We start from the raw sequence: 22517 nt of genomic DNA on the forward strand, positions 1-22517 counted from the left end.
AGAGAAGAGAGAAAAAAATTCAGAAATTAGAAAAAAGGGGGTGAAGAAAAGAAAAAGTATAATAAAATAAATAAATATAAAAAGAAGGAAAAATAGATCGGCAATTAAACTGTGAACCAACAAACAGGAAGGCCTTCACTGAAGACTTCAAACCTCCAAAACAAGTTAAAGTCAGTTGTAGAACTCTGTAGATAAAGTTGTACAACAATAAAAGATAGATTACACACACACCAAATCCAGGGAGAGATTGTCAACAGCCCTTAGAGTTTCGATGAATAATGTCTGAGTGATTCAAGTAAAGTCTGAGTCCAGAAAAAGTAATTTTACTAGGAGAAGTACTTATCCACCATTTTAGGAGGTCCGATCGGGTTCCGAAGATGACTGGATAGCCGGAAGACTTGCCACAAATGCATCAGCTTCCTTCACTGATTTAAACCACTTGTATTTTCCAGTGTTAAGCTTGATTCGTAGATCGGCAGGAGAATGAAGAGAGTGTTTAAAACCACGATCAAAAAGCACTTTCATTGTGCCTTTAAACTCAGCGCGCATCTTTAAGGTCTGGGGTGCAAAATCTTCCACAAAGCGAATGGTTGTGTCCTGGAAAATAAAAGAACCTCTGCGACGTGCCTCCACGATCAGACTGTGTTTTACCTGGTATTGATGGAAGCATAAGATTACTGGTCGCGGGCGGGAGCCCAGAATTTCGGGGGGGAACGTAGACCTGGTGTGCCCGTTCGAGCTCAGGTGGGTTCGGAAGCAAATCTTTCCCGAATATCTCACAGAGAAACTCGGCGAAAAACTTCACTGTTGATCCCTGTTCGGTGGCCTCTGGCAATCCAAGAATTCTAAGATTGCAGCGTCTGCTGCGATTTTCGAGATCCACCATTTTGAAAAGGAGTTTGTTACACTTTTCCTCTAAGCTGGAACAGAGAGTTTCCAAGTATCGAACACGACTTTCTAAATCTTCAGAAGTCGAATCGATGCGAGATAAGTGTTGGGCATGTTTGTCCACTTTATCATTGATCCGATCCAGTTTGTCTTCCAACTGTTTGAAAGCGGTTTTGAATTCCTTTAAAGTTTCGTCTCGGAGCACAGCCAGGGTCTCGTCTGAGAGAGCCGTAGCTTCCTTTCTCCCGGATTTAGAACTCTTGCTAGACATTGTAAGTTAGATGTGTTCACAGGCAAGTAAGAGATACCGAAAAAGTTCCCAACTAAGGTTTAAAAAATGGAGACATTTAGTGCAAAGATAGCGACGGTAACGGAACAAAAGTTCGGAGCAGCTAAGCAATCGCCATCTTACCGGAAGTATTCTCTGGATATTTTTAGTGAAATTGACTGGACAGAATTTACTTCATTGAATCGATATGTCCAGATTTTATTTTGTTTTATTGATAATCTGAAGTAGTGGCCTAACGCTTAATTTGGTGAAAAATTACCAGGGTTGCAGACTATTGATCAAGGAACATCAATCTGAAATTTATTAAAGCTAGTCTTTACAATGTAGATACAGAAACACTCAATAATTCTCAAGAACCCATTTAGTTCACCTCCATCTTTTACAGAAAGAACTGAGAGGAGAGAGCCAACCAGACTGAAGAAATTACCAGGAGAGATTTATTTTAAAATAAGCAAAAGATATTCCTGATGAGTTATAACTCCACACTTCAAGAGCAAAGAGTTATTTCTACAATGTACAAAGGGAATAAATAGTAAAAGCAATTTCTGAACAGAAACTACAAAAACTGCAGCGAACCATTAGGATAGCAGAAAGGGTCATTGGGTGGACTTGTATGTGGCCGGGGGGGAAAAGAATCATTGCAGACACTACACACCCAGCAAACTGCCTTTTCCAAAAGCTCTCTTCGGGAAAGCGTTATAGGGCTATTGAAAACAAAAACTTCACAGCATCTTAAGTTTCTTTCCTCAGGCAGTTAATCTGATCAACCCCTCAACCCCACCCCCAACACCTCAGCCATCACACTGCTCTGGAATGCTTTAAACACTTTTTATAATGCAGTTTACATTGCAAATACATGTAGGTATTTATGTATTTGCACACATTTTATCTATATCCGTACTTCTCACATTTTTACATAATTCATTATTTTTAATCATTGAATAGTATTTTTTGTTGTACGTTGCACCAATACACAGTTTCCTAATAAATGTAAATGTTTACGACAAATGAAGTAGCTCGTGGCTATTACAACACACACAAAATGCTGGTGGAACACAGCAGGCCAGGCAGCATCTATAGGGAGAAGCGCTGTCGACGTTTCGGGCCGAGACCCTTCGTCAGGACCCTTCCAGCAGCACTTTGTGTGTGTTGTTGTTTGAATTTCCAACATCTGCAGATTTGCTCGTGTTTGCTCGTGGCTATAACTCATTTTTGGAGGACTCTGGTTCATGTTACCTACATTTTTGCCATGTGACTGGGGTGCTTCAGCGCAGACTGAATCTGCGACCTGCAGTCAACGAACAACACAGTGCTAAACTGAACTGAATTAAGCTAAATAGTCTTAGATCATTCTTGTGGTTTAATGTTTAATATTGTGTGTTATTCACTCGCTTTTTACCATTTGCCCGATTTCTACTTTTTCTCCCTCACATTGGGAGTTTGATGTTTTCTTTAAGTTGGTTCCAAGGTACTCGTTTTATCATTGCCTGTGGGAGGATGAATCTCAGGGCTGTATACTGCATACATGCTTTGTTGATAAATGTACTTTGAATCATTGCAAACACTTATGTCCAAAACATTCATTTTCTCAAGCTGTCAATGACCAAAATGATTTGACTTACTTCAGATATTTGAACAAGAGCATGAGAGAGAAGGTGAATCCGCTGCCCGAGTCCATGAGTTAACAGTGACAGAAGGCGAGGCAGGATTGTAGCAATGTAGTTGCCTCCATGATCAATCAATTCATTGAGCAGTTTCATCTTTTTACAGCCCTCCTGCAGCTTGACCAGGTTCTTCAGGCTATTAAGAAATGTTCAGAAACATGAGGGAAATTATACACAAAAATATTCTTCCAATATAGTAAAATAGCATTGATATAAATGAAAAAAATGCCCTTACAAAAAGACATGGTCAAATGTTTGAATGAAATGTTTCCGAGTCATCAAGAGAATTTCAAAGCCATCCACGGTCTTATTGTCAAGAATTTCCATTGATTTCTCTGCTTCATGCTGAATCTGAAATATTACCACACAAAATAAAGTTTCAATAATCGAACATTTTAAAAAACTGCAGTTGGAAATCTCAAATTAAAAAAAGAGAAAATGCTGATTGAATTCAGCAGCATCTATGGAAAGAGAAACAGCCAACACTTCGAGTCTGCGACCTTTCATTCTCTTTTGACAGATATTGTCTGATCAACTTAGTATTTTTCGAGAGGCAACTGAACATCAATAGATTGCAAAACTCAAAATACAGCAGATGCTAGGAGCAAAATAAAGTGTTGGAAATATTTAGTAGATCTACAGTCATGTTCTAAATAAACACATAAACAAATACATATATATAAAAAATCATATCTGATCCATTTATAGCTATTGATTATTGTGCATGGCTTATTGTGTTTGATTTTGTTCAACAATTAAGCTCCGGAACAGATTAGAAAGGTCAGGTTGTCGGGACTGGAGGCAAGGGATGGGCCGATGTTCAGCTCGCTGCTTGGCAAGATTTACTTGTCTCTGTGCTGAACTGAGGTTGTGGCTTGCAACTAACAGGCTCCTGGATTGGCTGTCACTGGCTTCATGGCTGTGAACTCACTTCGGTTAAATTTAATTCTGAATGTTATTTGTTTACTTTTTATTGTTTGCACGATTTGTTCTTTTCTTTTTGCACATTGAGTGCTTGACGGTCTTTTTTAATGGGTTTCCTTGTAACTGTCTGTAAGGAGACGAATCTTAAGGTTGCATACAGTATACATACTTTGATAATATATGTACTTTGAACGTTGATTAGTTTTGTGAGAATTTAAGTGGTAGTGATTATAGGAAAGGCCCTGCTAGTGGTACTTTGGTTTCCGTAATGCATTTTATAACGTGCCAGACAAAAAGCTGTTAAATGAGGTCAGGGCTCAGAGTACAGAACAGAGCTAGAAGAATGCAGTAAACAACTCTCTTCCAGGTTATTAGGATGTTACTAATGACAAGATCTTGCAGAAGATATAGAAGAGGTTTGCCACGATGATAGAAGAGAGGAGAACAATCTGTTATCGTAAGTACTACAAAGAGAAACTTGTAACGGAAAACTATCATGAAATGTTTTGATGAAAAGCTCTGGCAACCAAAGATCAAAAGGTTTAAATCAACCAACGAAAGAACTAGAAAATAATTGAGAATATTCCCACTGCCCCCCTCTGCATCAGATGCACAAGAGCTTTACAATTTAGACCACACTGCCCAAGGGTGAAATTATTGCCTGTAAAAGCTGTGAAAAAGCAGCATGGAATGGCCTAATTCGTGCAGTTGTGGATGTAAACTGGTCACCTCTTTGTCATGAGCTAACAAAGAGAACAAGGGCCAAATGGCCTCTTGTGCAATGCAATTCTAACCATTCAGGCTTACAAAACGCATTTGATAAGGTTCTACAATTTGTTCTGAAGAAATGGAAGTGAAAGAATTTCAGTAATCTTATATCAAAGGTGAGGAATATCCTGAAAGAAAGGACACAGATATGGACAATACACAGGAAGTGACAAGTAACATTTCCTTCTATTTTCTGCAGTTTTTCATCATATTGATTAATAGTTTTGGTGGATGACCAGAGACTTGGGTAAATTGGGGAACACAAACACTCAGTCTGAATTACTAATTAATGCAGTAGAAGAAATAACAGATTCCAACTCCACTTCACTATCTGCATGAAAAGTACACCGTGCCAAAGAAGTGGTTAAAAGCAGCCAGAGTAAATAGTTGGGAGCAACAAGTTCAAATAAGCTGCCAATATTTGATTTCAACATTTAAGAGAAATTTGGATAGTTACAGAGGGTTATGGTCTGGGTGCAGGTCAATAGAATTAGGCCGCATAATAGCGTGGCATCGACTAGATGGGCCGAATGGGTGGTTTCTGCGCTGGACTGTTCTAAGACTCTATTCACTAATATAAGAATGATCATTTCTTCAAGGTATCACAGGGCTGGGAAATGCAAATTAGAATCAATTTTCAGAATAGCAGGAAGAAAAATTTGGAGATGGGCAAAAGAGAAAAGCATGGATTTAAAACAACGGCAAATAATAAATTTAACACATTAACATAGCATAATTTCCTTCATAAAAGCTTACAGACATGAAACTTTTCTTATAAATTAGTCCCAATATACAATGAAAAAAATTAGCAACCATATCATGTTTTGTACCTGCTTGTATTTGCTTGCTGTCATTTCAGCACAGAGGTTTACAAATCCTGAGGGATCCACAAATACAACTTCAAAAGACTGATGGAAGTCTGCAAGTGATGGCTATGGAAAAAAATGTTAGCATGTTATCTACTTCAATAAATAACACTCAGCATCATCTCGCCAATCCCTAATGAAGTCAAACCAAGACAACAGTCCATCACATGAAACTCACAATAATCTCCAGAATAAACAAATTGACCAAGTATACTATTATGTTTTACCCTCTCTACACCCACGGCTATGTGGCCAGGCATAGCTCAAGCACCGTCTGTGAATTTGCCAACAATGCAACTATTGTTTGGAGAATTTTGGATGGTGCGAGCAGATGTACAGGAGCGAGATAGATCAGCTCGTTGAGTGATGTTGCAGCAACAAGCTTGCACTCAACATCAGTAAGACAAAGAATTGATCGTTGGCTTCAGGAAAGGGAAGTCAAAGGAACACACACCAATGTCCACAGAAGTGGAAAGGGTGAGCAGTTTCAAGTTCCTGAGTGTCGGCATCTCTGAGGATCTATCTTGGGCCCAGCATACTGATGCAGTTACAAAGAAGGCACGAAGGCAGCTGCAGTTTATTGGAAATTTGAGGAGAGTTGGTATGTCACCAAAGACAATTCCAAACTTCAACAGATGTATCATGGAGAGCACTCTAACTTGTTGCATCACTTGTATGGAGGGGCCATTACACAGGATTGAAAAAAGTTGCAGAAAGGTGTAAACTCAGCCAGCTCCATCATGGGCATGATCCTCCTGAGCATCCAAGACAACTTCAAAAGGTGGTTAGAGAGAAGATTAACACAATAGAAAGGAAGGACATTAGCCTGGAGGATGTGGAATCGATATGGGTAGAGCTGCATAACACTGAGGGGCAGAAAATGCTGATGGGATTTGTGTACAGGGCACCTAACAGTAGTAGTGAGGTTGGAGGTGGCATTAAACAGGAAATTAGAAATGCGTGCAATAAAGGAACAGTAGTTATAATGGGTGACTTCAATCTACATATAGATTGGGTGAACCAAATTGGTTAGGGTGCTGAGGAAGAAGATTTCTTGGAATGTATGCGGGATGGTTTTCTGAACCAACATGTTGAGGAACCAACTAGAGAGCAGACCATTCTAGATTGGGTATTGAGCAATGAGGAAGGGTTAGTTAGTAATCTTGTCGTGCGAGGCCCCTTGGGTAAGAGTGACCATAGTATGGTGGAATTCTGTATAAGATGGAGAGTGACATAGTTAATTCAGAAACAAAGGTTCTGAACTTAAAGAAGGGTAACTTTAAAGGTATGAGACGTGAATTAGCTAAGATAGACTGGCAAATGATACTTAAAGGGTTGACGGTGGATATGCAATGGCAAGCATTTAAAGATCACATGGATGAACTACAACAATTGTTCATCCCAGTTTGGCAAAAGAATAAACCAGGGAAGGTAGAGCACCCGTGGCTGACAAGGAAAATTAGGGATAGTATCAAGTCCAAAGAAGGAATATATAAATTAGCCAGAAAAAGCAGCACACCTCAGGACTGGGAGAAATTCAGAGTCCAGCAGAAGAGGACAAAGGGCTTAATTAGGAAAGGGAAAAAAGATCATGAGAGAAAGCTGGCAGGGAACATAAAAACTGACTGTAAAAGCTTTTATAGATATGTGAAAAGAAAAAGATTGGTCAAGACAAATGTAGGTCCCTTACTGTCAGAAACAGGTGAATTGATCATAGGGAACAAGGACATGGCAGACCAATTGAATAACTACTTTGGTTCTGTCTTCACTAAGGAGGACATAAATAATCTTCCGGAAATACTAGGGGACCGAGGGTCTAGTGAGATGGAGGAACTAAGGGAAATACATGTTAGTAGGAAAGTGGTGTTAGGTAAATTGAAGGGATTAAAGGCAGATAAATCCCCAGGGCCAGATGGTCTGCATCCCAGAGTGTTTAAGGAAGTAGCCCAAGAAATAGTGGATGCATTAGTGATAATTTTTCAAAACTCCTTAGATTCTGGATTAGTTCCTGAGGATTGGAGGGTGGCTAATGTAACCCCACTTTTTAAAAAAGGAGGAAGAGAAAAACCAGGGAATTATAGACTGGTTAGTCTGACATTGGTGGTGGGGAAAATGCTGGAGTCTGTTATCAAAGATGTAATAACAGCACATTTGGAAAGAGGTGAAATCATCTGACAAAGTCAGCATGGATATGTCAAAGGAAAATCATGCCTGACGAATCTTATAGAATTTTTTGAAGATGTAACTAGTAGAGTGGATAGGGGAGAGCCAGAGGATGTGGAATATTTAGATTTTCAAAAGGCTTTTGACAAGGTTCCACACAGGAGATTAGTGTGCAAACTGGCACACAGTATTGGGGGTATGGTATTGATGTGGATAGAGAATTGGTTGGCAGACAGGAAGCAAAGAGTGGGAGTAAACGGGACCTTTTTAGAATGGCAGGCAGTGACTAGTGGGGTACCGCAAGGCTCAAGTGTTGGGACCCCAGTTCTTTACAATATATATTAATGATTTAGACAAGGGAATTAAATGCAGCATCTCCAAGTTTGCGGATGACACAAAGCTGGGCGGCAGTGTTAGCTGTGAGGAGGATGCTAAGAGGATGCAGGGTGAATTGGATAGGTTAGGTGAGTGGGCAAATTCATGGCAGATGCAAGTTAATGTGGATAAATGTGAGGTTATCCACTTTGGTTGCAAGAACAGGAAAACAGATTATTATCTGAATGGTGGCCAATTAGGAAAAGTGGAGGTACAACGAGACCTGGGTGTCATTGTACACCAGTCATTGAAGGTGGGCATGCAGGTACAGCAGGCAGTGAAAAAGGCAAATGGTATGTTGGCATTCATAGCAAAAGAATTTGAGTACAGGAGCAGGAAGGTTCTACTGCAGATGAACAAGGCCTTGGTGAGACTGCACCTAGAACATTGTGTGCAGTTTTGGTCCCCTAATCTGAGGAAAGACATTCTTGCCATAGAGGGAGTACAGAGAAGGTTCACTAGGTTGATTCTTGGGATGGCAGGACTTTCATATGAAGAAAGACTGGATCGACTAGGCTTATACTCACTGCAATTTAGAAGATTTAGGGGGGATCGTATTGAAACGTATAAAATTCTAAAGGGATTGGACAGGCTAGATGCAGGAAGATTGTTTCCAATGTTGGGGAAGTCCAGAACGTGGGGTCACAGTTTAAGGATAAAGGGGAAGCCTTTTAGGACCGAAATGAGGAAAAACTTCTTCACACAGAGAGTGGTGAATCTGTGGAATTCTCTGCCACAGGAAACAGTTGAGGCCAGTTCATTGGCTATATGTAAGAGGAGGTTAGATATGGCCCTTGTGGCTAAAGGGATCAGGGGGTATGGAGAGAAAGCAGGTACAGGGTTCTGAGTTGGATGATCAGCCATGATCATACTGAATGACGGTGCAGGCTCGAAGGGCCGATTGGCCTACTCCTGATCTATTTTCTATGTTTAAGTTGAAAAATAAACAGTATAAAGCTAATGGAGCTTCAGACGTGATGAGACCTGGGAAGTGACAGGGAGTTTAGCAGCCTTACTGTCTAGGGGAAGAAGCTGTTTCCCATCCTAACAGTTCTTAGCCTTATGCTATTTTACCACCTGCCTGACAGTAGGGAGTCAAAGAGATTGTTGGATGGATGGGAGAGATCATTGACAATGCTACACAACTTTTGGGTAAATATCTCGGATGGGTGGACGAGAGGTCCCGATGATCCTCTCAGCAGTCCTTGCAATCCTTAATTAAGACATTAAGTTTTATATCGACTAAAAACATGAAGGGAAAGAGGCCGAGGAACAGATCAACTTTGATTTAATCCAAGGCAAAACACATCCAAAAGGTGAAAGGTTCTTCTTGCGTTCCTACTTTAGAGTGAGTATTAGAAAGTGAATAATTGACAGACATCCAAACATGACAACAAACTTCAAAGCAATTAAGTCATTCATCAATGGAACAATCTTCAGGCATTAGTGTATTTGTACTCCAAGATCCCCTTGTTTCTCTATGTAAAATTAGACTACACCTTCTGAGTAATAAAGAAATGTTCTATTCTACCTACAAATGTACTACCTTGCACTTCTCTGATTTGAATATATACTATTATTTGTCCCTAATCAATTGGTTAATCTTATTTGACTGTTGCAAGCCTCCTTGGTACCGGATGCAAACCCTGTCTATGCACTTTGCCCCCAACACTCGCTGCTCAGCTTGGAATCCTTTGACTAATGATACTGATTTCAAAGTCTAAATCACTGATGCAAATTGTGAACAACATCAATGCACCCATTGATGCTTGTAAACCACCACTAAACAGCTTCTTCTGCTGTTAATAGTTAAACAGAAGGGATTATTAACAGAACAAAATGGTGTCATGTCCAGACTCCAGTCCTCTGTCAAGGAGTGTTAAAATTAAGAACGAGAGACATTTCTAATCAGCACACATCCCATCATGCACTGTACACCAACTCGTGCAACTACTTTCTAAGCCAAAAAAGCAACTTTACCTTGGAACTCAAGAGAATTAACAACATTATTGAATCATCATTAGAATTCCATCAAATCAAAAATGTTTACATCATTAGAAAGGCAAAAAAGACAACTCCTTTCAATGTCATTTTATGGTAATCAGATTGTTCATGAAGATGTTTTATACATGAGCAGGCGTTGCTAGTCCTGTTGAGTATGATACAATTCAAAGCCAACCATCCAGAGTACAGTTCAATAACTCAAGTGCCACTATCTCGCCAGTCGAAACAGAAGGAATGAAAAATTTAATGAGGCTACTGTAGTAAATGCTTTGTGGAGAATCCTTCTCAATTTGAATTGGGCTCAAGAGGGTAGCTTGTAGTGGCTTCATTGGTGCATGTTTAATTTTATAAAAAGCATAAAATATATGGCAAAATGTCATCTTACCGCTGAGTCATCGGTGCCCTGGAAAAGGCTGATGCCATTTTGAGCGAGGTCCGTGACAGCTGAACAAAATTAACAATGGAAGAATTATTAAAAATCAGGTCTTAAATTTCACAAAATAACTAACTCAGGGCAGGGTCAGTGAAATGTCTGGCTTTTCTTGGCCAGAATTATGTGAAATTAGAAGCTCGTTCTCCCACCCCACCCCCTCCTTATGCTAAACATAAGACACTGAAGCAGAACTCATCATTGTAGTCCATTCACCTACTCTGCCATTCAATCATGACTGATACATTTCTACCTCTCAACCCCATTCTCCCCATAACCTTTGACACCTTTACTGATCTGTAATCTATCAACCTCCACTTTAAATGTATCCAGGAAAACATTTTAATGTAATTCTTCCCCAATTCCTCTACTCTTCTCAGTAAGATAACATTGTTCCTGTCAATAACCCTCTAGTGGTGGTGGTTATTCAGCAGGTCCAATGTTGACAGGAAAGGAGAGGTTTTAAACTGGAAAAGCCATTGCACTGGGGACATTTGACTCTCTCGATCTCAGAAGTCCGGGCCCAGTGGTATGAGCAAATGTCACAAGCGGGTCACCTTCATTGCAGTGGATGACCCTGATGTCTTCTGTGCCTCGTCATGCACTTCACACTCCCCGAAACATTGCAGAACCAGCTACCTGGCTGTTGGATCTCACTGTAGGTCTCATCTGCCCAGTCCGCTGGAACTGATTTTGCATGCTAGGTCAGGCATATCCCTATCTCAATGGAGTATGAGTTTGCTGGCTACCCTCAGACGCTTTAATCCGCCTGTAGAAGCAGTGAACTGGGGTGTGGTCACTGTCACATGCAAACAGCTACCAGGAGCCACAGGTGAGAGCAGAGCATCTGCTGGGAACCAAAGATGAGTGAGCTGCCCCAGAACAGACAAGTCCCCTCACCAGAGGTGCCACCCCTCATTGGACACCCCTCATAACCACTATTTAAACCCTCTAAAGCAACTATTTCAAGTGCAAGTCTGAACAACAAAAATTCTGTAGAATGAAACAGTAACAAAAGAAAGAAACATTCACCATATCAGCCTGGTTTACATAACCTCCTGCATTTCCTGCCTCCTTTTCAGATTCAGGATCGCTGGTGATGTAATTTTGTTTCATTGTTGGCACACTCCAGGCCCTAACTTCACCTGACACAGATGTGCATATTTTTCTATCAATTAAAAATTCAATTCAGGACCTTGACTGATCTTAAACCCCGAGGCATCAAGACCAATTATAATTCCCCAATTATTACCATAGCTGAGAACAATTAATTCAGCCCACGTCGGGGACCAAACCTTATTTTTATCAATTCATTTACAGAATGTAGCATTGGTGGCAAGGCTGGAAATATTCTTTCGAAGATGGCAAAGACCAGATCTCAAAAGCCGCAGTTCCTCTGACAAAGGTTATCTCACAACGCTGTTAGGTTGCGAGCACCAGAATTCAGATCAATAACAGAGCAGTGATGAAATATTCTCAAGTCTGGATGGTGTTACAAGGGAATCTGCAAGTTATCACATTCCCAGGTGCTTGCTGCCTTTGTCCTTCCTAGTGGCAGAGGCCACTTGCCTTGGTTAATTATAGTCATAGCACAAAAGCACAGAAATAGGCCCTCCAACTCATCAAGTCTGTGCTGATCCCTCACCTGGACCATAACCCTTCTTACCTCTCTCATCCATACAACCTATCCAAATTTAACTTAAAACATTTTACAATTTAACCCATACCTATCACTTCTTCTGGCAACTTGTTCCACACTCACACCATTCTCTGACAGAAGATGTTACCCCTCAGGTTCCCCTCAAATTTTTCAGCTTTCACCTTAAAGCTATGACCTCTAGTTCTAGTCTCACCCAACCTTAATGAAAATACCCTATCTACTCCTCTCATGATTTTGCATACCTCTTTATAAACTCCCTCATTTTCCTAAACTCCAAGGAATGAAGTCCCAAGTTATTCAATCTTTCCATGAGACCATAAGACATGCGAGCAGAATTAGGCCATTTGGCCCATCAAATCTGCTCCGCCATTCAATCACGGCTGATCCCTTTTTCTCCTCCTCAGTTCCACTCCCGGCCTTCTCCCCTTAACCTCTGATGCTGTGTCCAATCAAGAACCTATCAAGCTCACACTTAAATACACCCAATGACTTGGCCTCCACAGCTGCCTGTGGTAATAAATTCCACAAATTCACCACCCTCTGGCTCAACAAATTTCTCCGCAACTCCATTTTGAAAGGGTGCCCCTCTATCCTGAGGATGTACCCTCTTGTCCTAGACTCCCTCACCATGCGTAACATCCTTTCCACATCTACTCTGTCTATGCCTTTCAACATTCGAAAGGTTTCAATGAGAACCCCCGCATCCTTCTAAATTCCAGTGAGTACAGACCCAGAGCCATCAAACATTCCTCATATGATAACCCCTTCATTCCCGGAATCATCGTTGTCAACCTCCTCTGAACCCTCTCCAATGCCAACACATCTTTTATTAGATGAGGAGCCCAGAACTGTTCACAATACTCAAGGTGAGGCCTCATCAGTGACTTATAAAGCCTCAGCGCCACATTCCTGCTCTTGTATTCTAGACCTCTTCAAATGAATGCTAACACTACTTTCCCTACAACTCAGGTCCTCAAGTTGTATTTTATGGACATACATTTCAGTCAATGTGCACCAATGGCAGATGAAATGGAAGTTCAGAACAGTGGAAAATGTTCGATTAACAACATCAAGGGTGGTGATGCTTACTTCCTGATGTTTATGGGTGCCCCTTTTCATAGCATTTCCTGAATCGTCCTACAGCCACAGGTCATCCCATGAGTTGAGGAGCTGCAAAAAGTATTGAAGATGACACAACAGCAGAAAATGTGCCCAATTCCAGTTCCAAACTTATGGTTGAATGTCACTGACGAACCACTTTAATGTGGTTGGGGATAGAAAACTGTCATGAGGAAAGCCTGATGGATATAGAGTCAATTTCACTATTTAAGAGAAATTTGAATAGGTACATGGATGGGAAGGGTATGGAGGCCCAGTGCAGGTTAATGGAACTAGGCAGATTAATGGTTCAGCATGGACGAGATGGGCCAACGAGCCTATTTCCTTACAGTTCTATGACTCTGTGGAGTAATGTCTTGGATTTATGATTGGCTTTATGAGAGGTATAGGTAGGGTAAATGCAAGCATGCTTTTTCCACTTGAGCACTTGAGGTTGGGTGAAAGTACAACCAGAGGTTATGGTAGGTACATGGATAGCAGCAGTGTGGAAAGCTGTGATCCAGGTGCAGTTAGCTGGGACTAGCCATAAAAATAGGTCAGCACAGACTTTTAGGCCAAAGGGCTTATTTCTGTGCTGTAGTTCCCTATGACTACAATGAGACTATGTCTCTAACCAGTGGAGAATTGTTCCCTTTGATGAAATTAATGTCAATTGGCATCAAAGCACCGTGCTGCCATGTTATGAAATGCTGCTCTGATATCAGGGCAGCCACTCTTACTTCATCACTGGAGTTTAATTATTATTTTGGACCAAGGCTGCCAATGAGTTCTGGACCCAAGGGAGCAGCCATCTTGTGATTAAGTGCTACTCCATAGTATAATCAATGTCACTCTACATCACGTTGTCAATGACACTCTACCTTACACAGCACATTACTTACTTCAGTGAGATAGCAAATGGCAACATCTGGGAAACTGTATTTAGTAAATGGAGCACAGACACTTAGCAGGTCATGGAAATGCACTAACAGTCAATGTTTTGGGTCAAGACTCTTCCTCAGCACTAGAAAGGTAGGCGGAAGACTAAACTGGACATCTCAGCCTGAAACGTCAACTGTTTACCATTAATGCTGCCTGGCCTGCTGAGTTTCTTCTGCATTTTGTGTGTGTTGCTTGAATTTCCAGCATCTGCATCCCATCTAGTCTGTACCAAACCATTTAAGCTGCCTATTCCCATCAACCTGCCCTGGGACTACAGCCCTCTACGGCCTTAACAACCCGTACCTATCCAAACTTCTCATAAACATTGAGATCGAGCCTGCATGCACCACTTGCACTGGCAACTGTTTCACACTCTCACCACCCTCTGAATGAAGACGTTTCCCCTCATGTTCCACTTAAACATTTCACCTTTCACCCTTAACCCATGACCTCCAGTTGTAGTCCCACCCAACTTCAGAGGAAAAAACCTGCTTACATTTATCTGATCTATACCCCTCATAATTTTGTGTCCCTAGGATATTTAAAAAAACCAAATAAACCCAACAAATGTCAAATGACAGAAAACACTAATTTTTGCTTATTTTTCAAATTTATTTACATTATTATCATATTTATCTTTCTTATGTTAATTTGCATTCTTTTTCTTTAGGATCCTGAGCCATGTTCTATGTTACACTTCATTTTTCTGCTTAAATTAAAATCAAAACTCTCCCTTTCACAAAGTCAAAACCAGACATTTTTGTTGCTCTGGCTAAGTCATCAGCACTGCTTCTGTTTTCTCTGGTGGCTAATCCCTTCCCTCACTAGCTAGAGTCTAGTATTTTTCCATCTCTTTTCTTTTGCCAACTTATTCTTTATACCAGGAAAAAAGCTTCTTAATCCATGCATTATGTGAGGAACTGGATGAAACCTAGTAGTCTGAAAGCACATTAATGGATTAAATTCAGTTCACTTTAGGATTTATCTTATCTATTATGTGGAGAAGTGCACTCAATGATCAAAATCTTTATGAACAGGAACAGTAGCTTACCATGCTATGCAACATCTCATTCTCTGTGTTAACTATTTCTGTATTCCATAGCAAGAACCTATGACCATGCCTCCATGAAACTACGATGATATTTCACACATCCACTGAAAAGGTTCATTTTCTGTAAATTATACACTTGCACTACTCCAAAATAAGTTCTTACAAAATATAACTGGAATTCACTCCCTGGAAGGATGTTGATACTGGACATGATTAAAAAACTTTAAAGCAGAGATACTGCTTTGTTTATTGGTCAATCACCAAGCAATACAAATGGAAGATGGGTAAATTACAAACCCCATTTCCAGAAAGGTTGGGATATTTTCCAAAATGCAATAAAAACAAAAATCTGTGATATGTTAATTCACGTGAACCCTTATTTAACTGACAAAAGTACAAAGAAAAGATTTTCAATAGTTTTACTGACCAACTTAATTGTATTTTGTAAATATACACAAATTTAGAATTTGATGGCTGCAACACACTCAACAAAAGTTGGGACAGAGGCATGTTTACCATTGTGTTACATCTCCTTTCCTTTTAATAACACTTTTTAATCATTTTGGAACTGAGGGTACTAATAGTAGTAGATTTGCAATTGGAAATTTTGTCCATTCTTGCTTGATATAAGACTTCAGCTGCTGAACAGTCCGTGGTCTCCATTGTCTGATTCTCCTCTTCATGATGCGCCATACATTTTCAATAGGAGATAGATCTGGACTGGCAGCAGGCCAGTCAAGAACACGTACTCTGTGTCTACAAAGCTACGCTGTTGTAGCCCAAGCAGAATGTGGTCTGGCATTGTCTTGCTGACAATCCCGGGAAGAGCCGTCGCCTTGATGGCAACATATGTCTCTCTAAAATCCTAATATACGCCTCAGAGTCAATGGTACCTTCATATACATGCAACTCATCCATGCTGTGGGCACTGATGCACCCCAATACCATCACAGATACTGGCTTTTGCACCTTTCGCTGATAACAATCAGGATGGTCGATTTCACCTTTGGCACGGAGAACTCGACGCCCGTTTTTTCCGAAAACTAGCTGAAATGTGGACTCATCTGACCACAGCACACGGTTCCCCAGTCTTTCGGTCCATCTGAGATGAGCTTGGGCCCAGAGAACTCACCGGCGTTTCTGCATAGAGTTGATGTATGGCTTCCTCCTTGCGTAATACAGTTTCAAGTCGCATTTCTGGATGCAGTGACAGACTGTGTTAAGTGACAATGGTTTTCCAAAGTACCCCCAAGCCTATAATTGGCTATAATTGTCACAGTAGCATGACGGTTTCTTAGGCAATGCCGTCTGAGGGCTCGAAGATCACGCGCATTCAACAGGGGTTTCCGACCTTGCCCTTTACGCACTGAGATGTCTCTGAATTCTCTGAATCTTTTCACAATATTATGTACTGTAGATGTTGAAAGACCTCAATTCTCTGCAATCTTGCGTTGGGAAATGTTCCTTTTGAACTGACTAACAATTCTCTCACGAATTTTGGCGCAAAGGGGTGAGCCACGACCCATCCTTGCTTGCAAAGACTGAGCCTTTGATGGACGCTAATTTTATACCCAGTCATGATACCTCACCTGCTATCAATTAGCCTGCTTAACGTGGAGTCTTCCAAACCAGTGCTACTTGAATATTCTGTGCACTTTTCAATCTTATTTTAACTCTGTCCCAACTTTTGTTGGGTGTGTTGCAGCCAGCAAATTCTAAATTTGTGTATATTTACAAAATACAATTAAGTTGGTCAGTAAAACTATTGAAAATCTTTTCTTTGTATTTTTGTCAGTTAAATAAGGGTTCATGTGAATTAACGCATCACAGATTTTTGTTTTAATTGCATTTTGGAAAATATCACAACTTTTCTGGAAATGAGGTTTGTACATTGAGTTTAAGCATTTCATAATCTACTAAATAGTGGCACTGGTTTGTGGTCCTAAATCACCAGCCCTATTTCACTGTTCCCAAAACACCAACTAGCTATCACTGATTCATTCCAACTCCATACAGACAACTGAGAATCAAAGGTTATGGTAATTGTGCTAAGTTCTATATTACTGAAATTAGCTTGTTTACTATTTAAGACTACGTGCCAACTGTACGTGCAGAGAATAAACCATTGAGAAACTAAGCTAAAAATAAACAGTGTATTACAGAGATAAGAAAATGTATAACTAAGCTAACATTTTTTTAATTAATATCTTAAGAAATTGAGAGCGTCACATGTTGATTGAGTCCAACAAAACTTAATCTTTTCTGTAGAATTCAAAAAAGTTGCAGCTTTAACTCACCTAAAAACTGAAGGACGTTCCGCAGTACCTGGTACCCACTCATCATTTTGTTTAGTTTACGTTTCAAAAGCAAATATGCCACCAGCATTGAAGCTAGAAATCCATTAAAACAGCCATAGCCCTTGAGAGCAAGAAAGAAAGTTTTCTTTATGCATTTGAATTAAACATTAAACTGCATATTTTATAGGTATGAGCATCATTAAATCATGGTAAAATAAAATGCTCAAGAGGATTAGGTAAGGCTTTGGTACTGTTTATTCCTCAGTGGCTTCAGATTTAAAGCACAATCCATATGGATTACAAACACGAGCAAGTCTGCAGATGCTGAAAATCCAAAGCAACACACACAAAATACTGGAGGAACTCAGCAGGTCAGGCAGCATCTATTGAAATGAATAAACAGTTGACGTTTCGGACCAAGACCCTACCTCAGGACTGGAAAGGAAGGGGGAAGACGCCAAAATAAAAAGGTGAGAGGAGGAAAAGGATAGATAGAATGCCAGGTGGATATGAAAGATAAAGGGCTGGATAGGAAGGAATCTGATAGGAGAGAAGAGTGAACCATAGGAGAAAGGGAGAGAGGAGGGGACTCAGGGGTAGGTGACAGGCTGGTGAGAAGAAGTAAAAGGTCACAGTGGGGAACAGAGAAATGGAGAGGGAGAATTTGTTCACTGGAAGGAGAAATCTATTCTGTATTGATTACAATATTTCTTGTCCTGTACTTCATGAAACATTTAGATAAATGGTGCTGTATTAGATTACTTTAGAACTTCTTGCATATTACTTATTTCAAAACTGTTCTGATCGCAAAGTTTTCAATTATGATCTTCAGGTCATTAAAAATCAATTCTGTCAATCATTGTTTTATATTTAAATGAAAACTGCAAATCTATTTTAAAAAGAATTTTAAAAATCATAATGGATACTGGATGTTTAACATTGACAGTTCGTCCAGGTGCACTGAAGTGTAATATCATACCTTGTTAAATTCCCTCTGAAGAAGCCATACTTTAAGAAGTCCAATTCCATCCTTCATTCCCGGGAAATCAGTGGCACTATTGAAGAGGAAATTCAGATGCTGTTCCATCACCAAGTCAAGGAGGATGCTGTTATTATAATGTGGTGTAGGAGGTTCATCATTTCCTGAAAATATAAATGATGTCAATATAATCGAATGAAGAGTGAATGTGAAGACTTTAAACCCAGCACAAAAAAGTGTCTACCAGGCTGCACTGATTGGCATATTCCTAAAATATGGACAACTCATAGCAGACAATTCAAAGCATTGAAGAGATACTACCAATGTTGCTTTTGCAAAATCCTTCAGTTCCACTGGTAAGATAAGGGGCATCAATGTCAACATACTCTTCTGGCTAACACCACTAGTATTGAAGCAGTAATTATGTTCAGTTGATACTAACAGACAGTGTGATCCTTGACAGTTTCCCCTGGGTGATTTCTGCCAGAAATCTCACAGTAATCGCTCCGTCTGGCCCAAGAAGCCGTCCCACCCTATCATACCCATGTGACCAATTAGTGTAGGGCAATCACTTGAGTCGAGTATGATCTCCTAAGGGGTTATCTATCAGTGGGTGTTCTGGTGGCTATAGAAGATGATAATCACTGCCAGGTAGATGTCTGTGATTAGTGGTTGGGTCTTTTCATTGTTCATTCATTCCTTTTACAGTCACCAATTGTTTCCTGCGAAACAGCAGAGGTCGTTCTCATGTAGCTCTCTTGAACAGATTCCTCCTGGTGAATCTACTGAGTGCAATGTCTTCCCAGTTTTTAGACGTTATGTTGAATTTATTCAGCCTGATTTTGATGTTATCTTTGAAGTGTTTCCTTTGCCCACTAAATGCTCAGTGACCTTCTTTCAGCTGGGAGTAAAGGATCTATTTAGGGAGACGCGAGTTAGGCATCTGAATGACATGACCTATCCATCGGAGTTGGTGCTACTTTATCATGCTGGAGATGCTGCTCATGTTGGCTCCTTCCAGTATACTGATGTTAGTGCATCTGTCCTTCCAGCTGACCCTCAAAATCTTTCGTAAGGTTTACCATATGAGGAACGTCCGGCAGCTCTTGGGCTGTATTCCCTGGACTTCAGGAGAATGAGGGGGAATCTCATAGAAACGTTCCAAATGTTAACAGGCCTGAACAGATTAGATATGACAAAATTATTTCCCATGGAAGGGGATTCTACGACAAGAGGGCACAACTTCACATTAAAGGACAACTTTTTAGAACTGAGATGGGGAGAAATTACTTTAGTCAGAGGGTGGTAAATCTGTGCGATTAGTTGCCGCGAGCGGTTGTGGAGTCAAAGTCATTGGGTGTATTTAAGGCAAAGATAGATAGGTTCTTGATTAGCCAGGGCATCAAAGGTTATGGGGTGAAAGCAGGGGAGTGGGGATGACTGGAAGAATTAGATCAGCCATGATTGAATGGCAGAGCAGACTTGATGGGCCGAATGGCCTACTTCTGCTGCTATATCTTCTGGTCTTATGTTCTAGGGCTTTCAGGTGTCTACTATCAGTGGTCCATGATTCAACTCCATGTAGGAAGAATGACTGCTTGATAGACCAAAACTTTTGTTTGGACCTGTAGGTTGCAGTCTTCAAAGATTCTTTCCCTTAATCTTGCATAGGCTCCATTAGACTACTCTATGGTGGTTGATCTCTGAGTCGAGATCTGCACTTGAGGAGAGAATGATGCCAAAGTAGGGAAAGTGGTCTACAGTTTCAAAGGCGATATCATCAACTTTTATGGAGGGCTGGATAAATGGCTGATTGGGTGGCAGCTGATATAGGACCTCTGTCATTTTAATATTTAAAACAAGATCCAGAACTCTACGTGCCTTAGCAAAGGCATTAAGGATACACTGCAGGTCCTCTTCAGAGAGTGATACAATTGGGCTGTCATCCACACACTGGAGCTCTGTATTAGTGGTGATGCTGACCTTGTATTTGGCCTTGAACCAGTTGAGGCTGAAAGACCTGTTGTCCGTTCCTTACATGATTAGGATTCCCTGTAGCAGGTCTTGGCCAATGAGGTGAAGGATGACAGCAATAAAGATGATGGACGCAATGTTTGACACCGCCTTGACAGTGAAGAGTACTTCACTGTCGCTGAGTACTGCAGCTGACAGGCCATCGTGCAGTAGCCTCAGTATTTGTAAGTACTTGTTGGGAGTACTAATTCATACATCTTTGGATGTGGGATGAAGCCAGAGCACCCGGAGGAAACCCATGCAGTCACAGGAAGAATGCTCAGTGGTAAACTTCCTGCAATAAGAAGGCATTTCCTTCTAAGAAATACTGACTGGCTTTAAGTAGTGTAGCCCAGCTTTAAGTGCTTGGACCACTCAAGACCTTTAGCCACATCTGATCCATTCAACCAGAGAATAATATATTTGGGACTGTCTAGTCAATATATTGAACTGGTAGCATCAGGATGGAATAACAATCAAGGCATCAGACCCCTATTTGAGGACCAGTAAAGTTACCTTCCACTGAGAATATCTGTCATTTCAAATTATTTTTCTCCATTTCTTTTTGTTTGCAGATGATTAATTCATAAGACTTGGGAGCAGAATTAGGTTAATTTATTATCCCTCTCAATCTCATTTTCCTGCCTCTCCCCATAACCTTTGACACCCTTATTAATCATGAAACTATCAACATCCACTTTAAAAATGTCCAAAAATTTGGCCTCCAAAGCTGTATATGGCAATAAATTTCACAGCTTTTTAGAGAACTTACTAAAAAAAAAGCCTTAACACAGCAACAGAGATGACTGATAATTAAATTGGTGGCAATGGCTAAAGTGTTTCTGAAGTTGCTATTTATAATAGCTACAAATTCACTGCTAATGTGCAGTCAATCTTCAACACAATGCTTTTTTTTGAATGAAATTAACTTATTTCAGTGGTACAAACATAACACTCATTCATTTATTCAATGCTTCATCTGACAATATCTTAAACTTGAAGTGTCGCCTCAACGTGAACCTGAAGTACAATTTGAATTCACACCAGCCATTCGACAGAGTCAAAATTAAGTAACAGCTACTGTATTTTACTTTTTATGTTTGCGACTCATTCTTTCATTCATACATTCTAAACTTGACAATCTATGTTATTGCTAATTCAGTGTCAGCTCTGACATAGCTGACAAACATGTAAGATTTAAAAATTGTTTTTACAGCTGTTTGGTTGCTCTGACATCTTACACTTTGGATAATCATTCCTCACAATGTTGGGAAATCTCCCTGTTTTTCTTATAGCCATGTTTCTTTTTCTATTTTATCTAATGCCTCTAAAGATCATCTACTTCATCATTCACTCTCAATGATAACTTGTAACCTTTCAACACTCAAAGCTGGATCACTACACTGCATTGTAAATACTTTAAACCACTTTTTTATAATAATGCTGTTTAAATTGTAAATACATGCTGGTACATAAGTACTTTATTCTTTCATAATTCCTTATTCTTTGTAATTGTTGAAAGTTGTTTTCTCGTTGCATGTCACGCCAACACACCACAGCAAATTCCTGTTACATGTAAAAGTACATAGGGAATAAAGTTTACCCTTGTTCAACAAATTTTACCTAGCATTTTTCATCCATGGTGGGAAATGTGTTCATCAACCTTTGCCTTGTCAGAATCAAATCTGTTTTGCAACTTTAAAAAAATTAACAACAACTAGGAGGTGTGAAGCTGCTGTCATTACTACATGAAACACTATACTGAAAAGAAGACATGGTAAAAGTCACAATGCAAACCTCCTTGAGCAGCCTTTTGTTCCAGAAACCAGGACACACGGATGTTGCTTCTGCTGGGATGAAACCGAGAGAGCTTGAAGAAAGAAGCAGGTGCACATGGATGGATCCTCACAGTGACCAGTTTCTCATCTTTACCTGGAATCACAAGTGAACTGTGTAAAAGTCCTTTTCTTAAAAATAAATATGTGAAGCATTTTTTTAAAAACAGCAAAACCTAGAGCTTCCACAAGATTGCCCTGAAAATTCTCTCAATTCTCTACTCAAACTTAAAGCATGGAGCACAATTGGATTTTTCCTTGATTATTTAGA

General features: G+C 40.1%; 1 protein-coding gene across 1 annotated transcript in view; it reads right to left on the reverse strand.

The window, feature by feature from the left end:
• The window catches only part of nol6 (nucleolar protein 6 (RNA-associated)), a 109071-nt gene that overhangs the window by 60169 nt on the left and 26385 nt on the right, over nucleotides 1-22517 (reverse strand). The window contains exons 6-12 of the mRNA XM_059989613.1: nucleotides 22209-22343; nucleotides 18399-18562; nucleotides 17420-17540; nucleotides 10327-10385; nucleotides 5364-5465; nucleotides 3077-3192; nucleotides 2800-2977 (exon numbers count right to left, since the gene is read on the reverse strand). Coding sequence (XP_059845596.1) covers nucleotides 2800-2977; nucleotides 3077-3192; nucleotides 5364-5465; nucleotides 10327-10385; nucleotides 17420-17540; nucleotides 18399-18562; nucleotides 22209-22343 — 875 coding nt within the window. The remainder of the gene's footprint in view (nucleotides 1-2799; nucleotides 2978-3076; nucleotides 3193-5363; nucleotides 5466-10326; nucleotides 10386-17419; nucleotides 17541-18398; nucleotides 18563-22208; nucleotides 22344-22517) is intronic.

The sequence above is a fragment of the Hypanus sabinus genome, chromosome 14 (assembly GCF_030144855.1).
Source record: "Hypanus sabinus isolate sHypSab1 chromosome 14, sHypSab1.hap1, whole genome shotgun sequence".
NCBI lineage: Eukaryota > Metazoa > Chordata > Chondrichthyes > Myliobatiformes > Dasyatidae > Hypanus > Hypanus sabinus.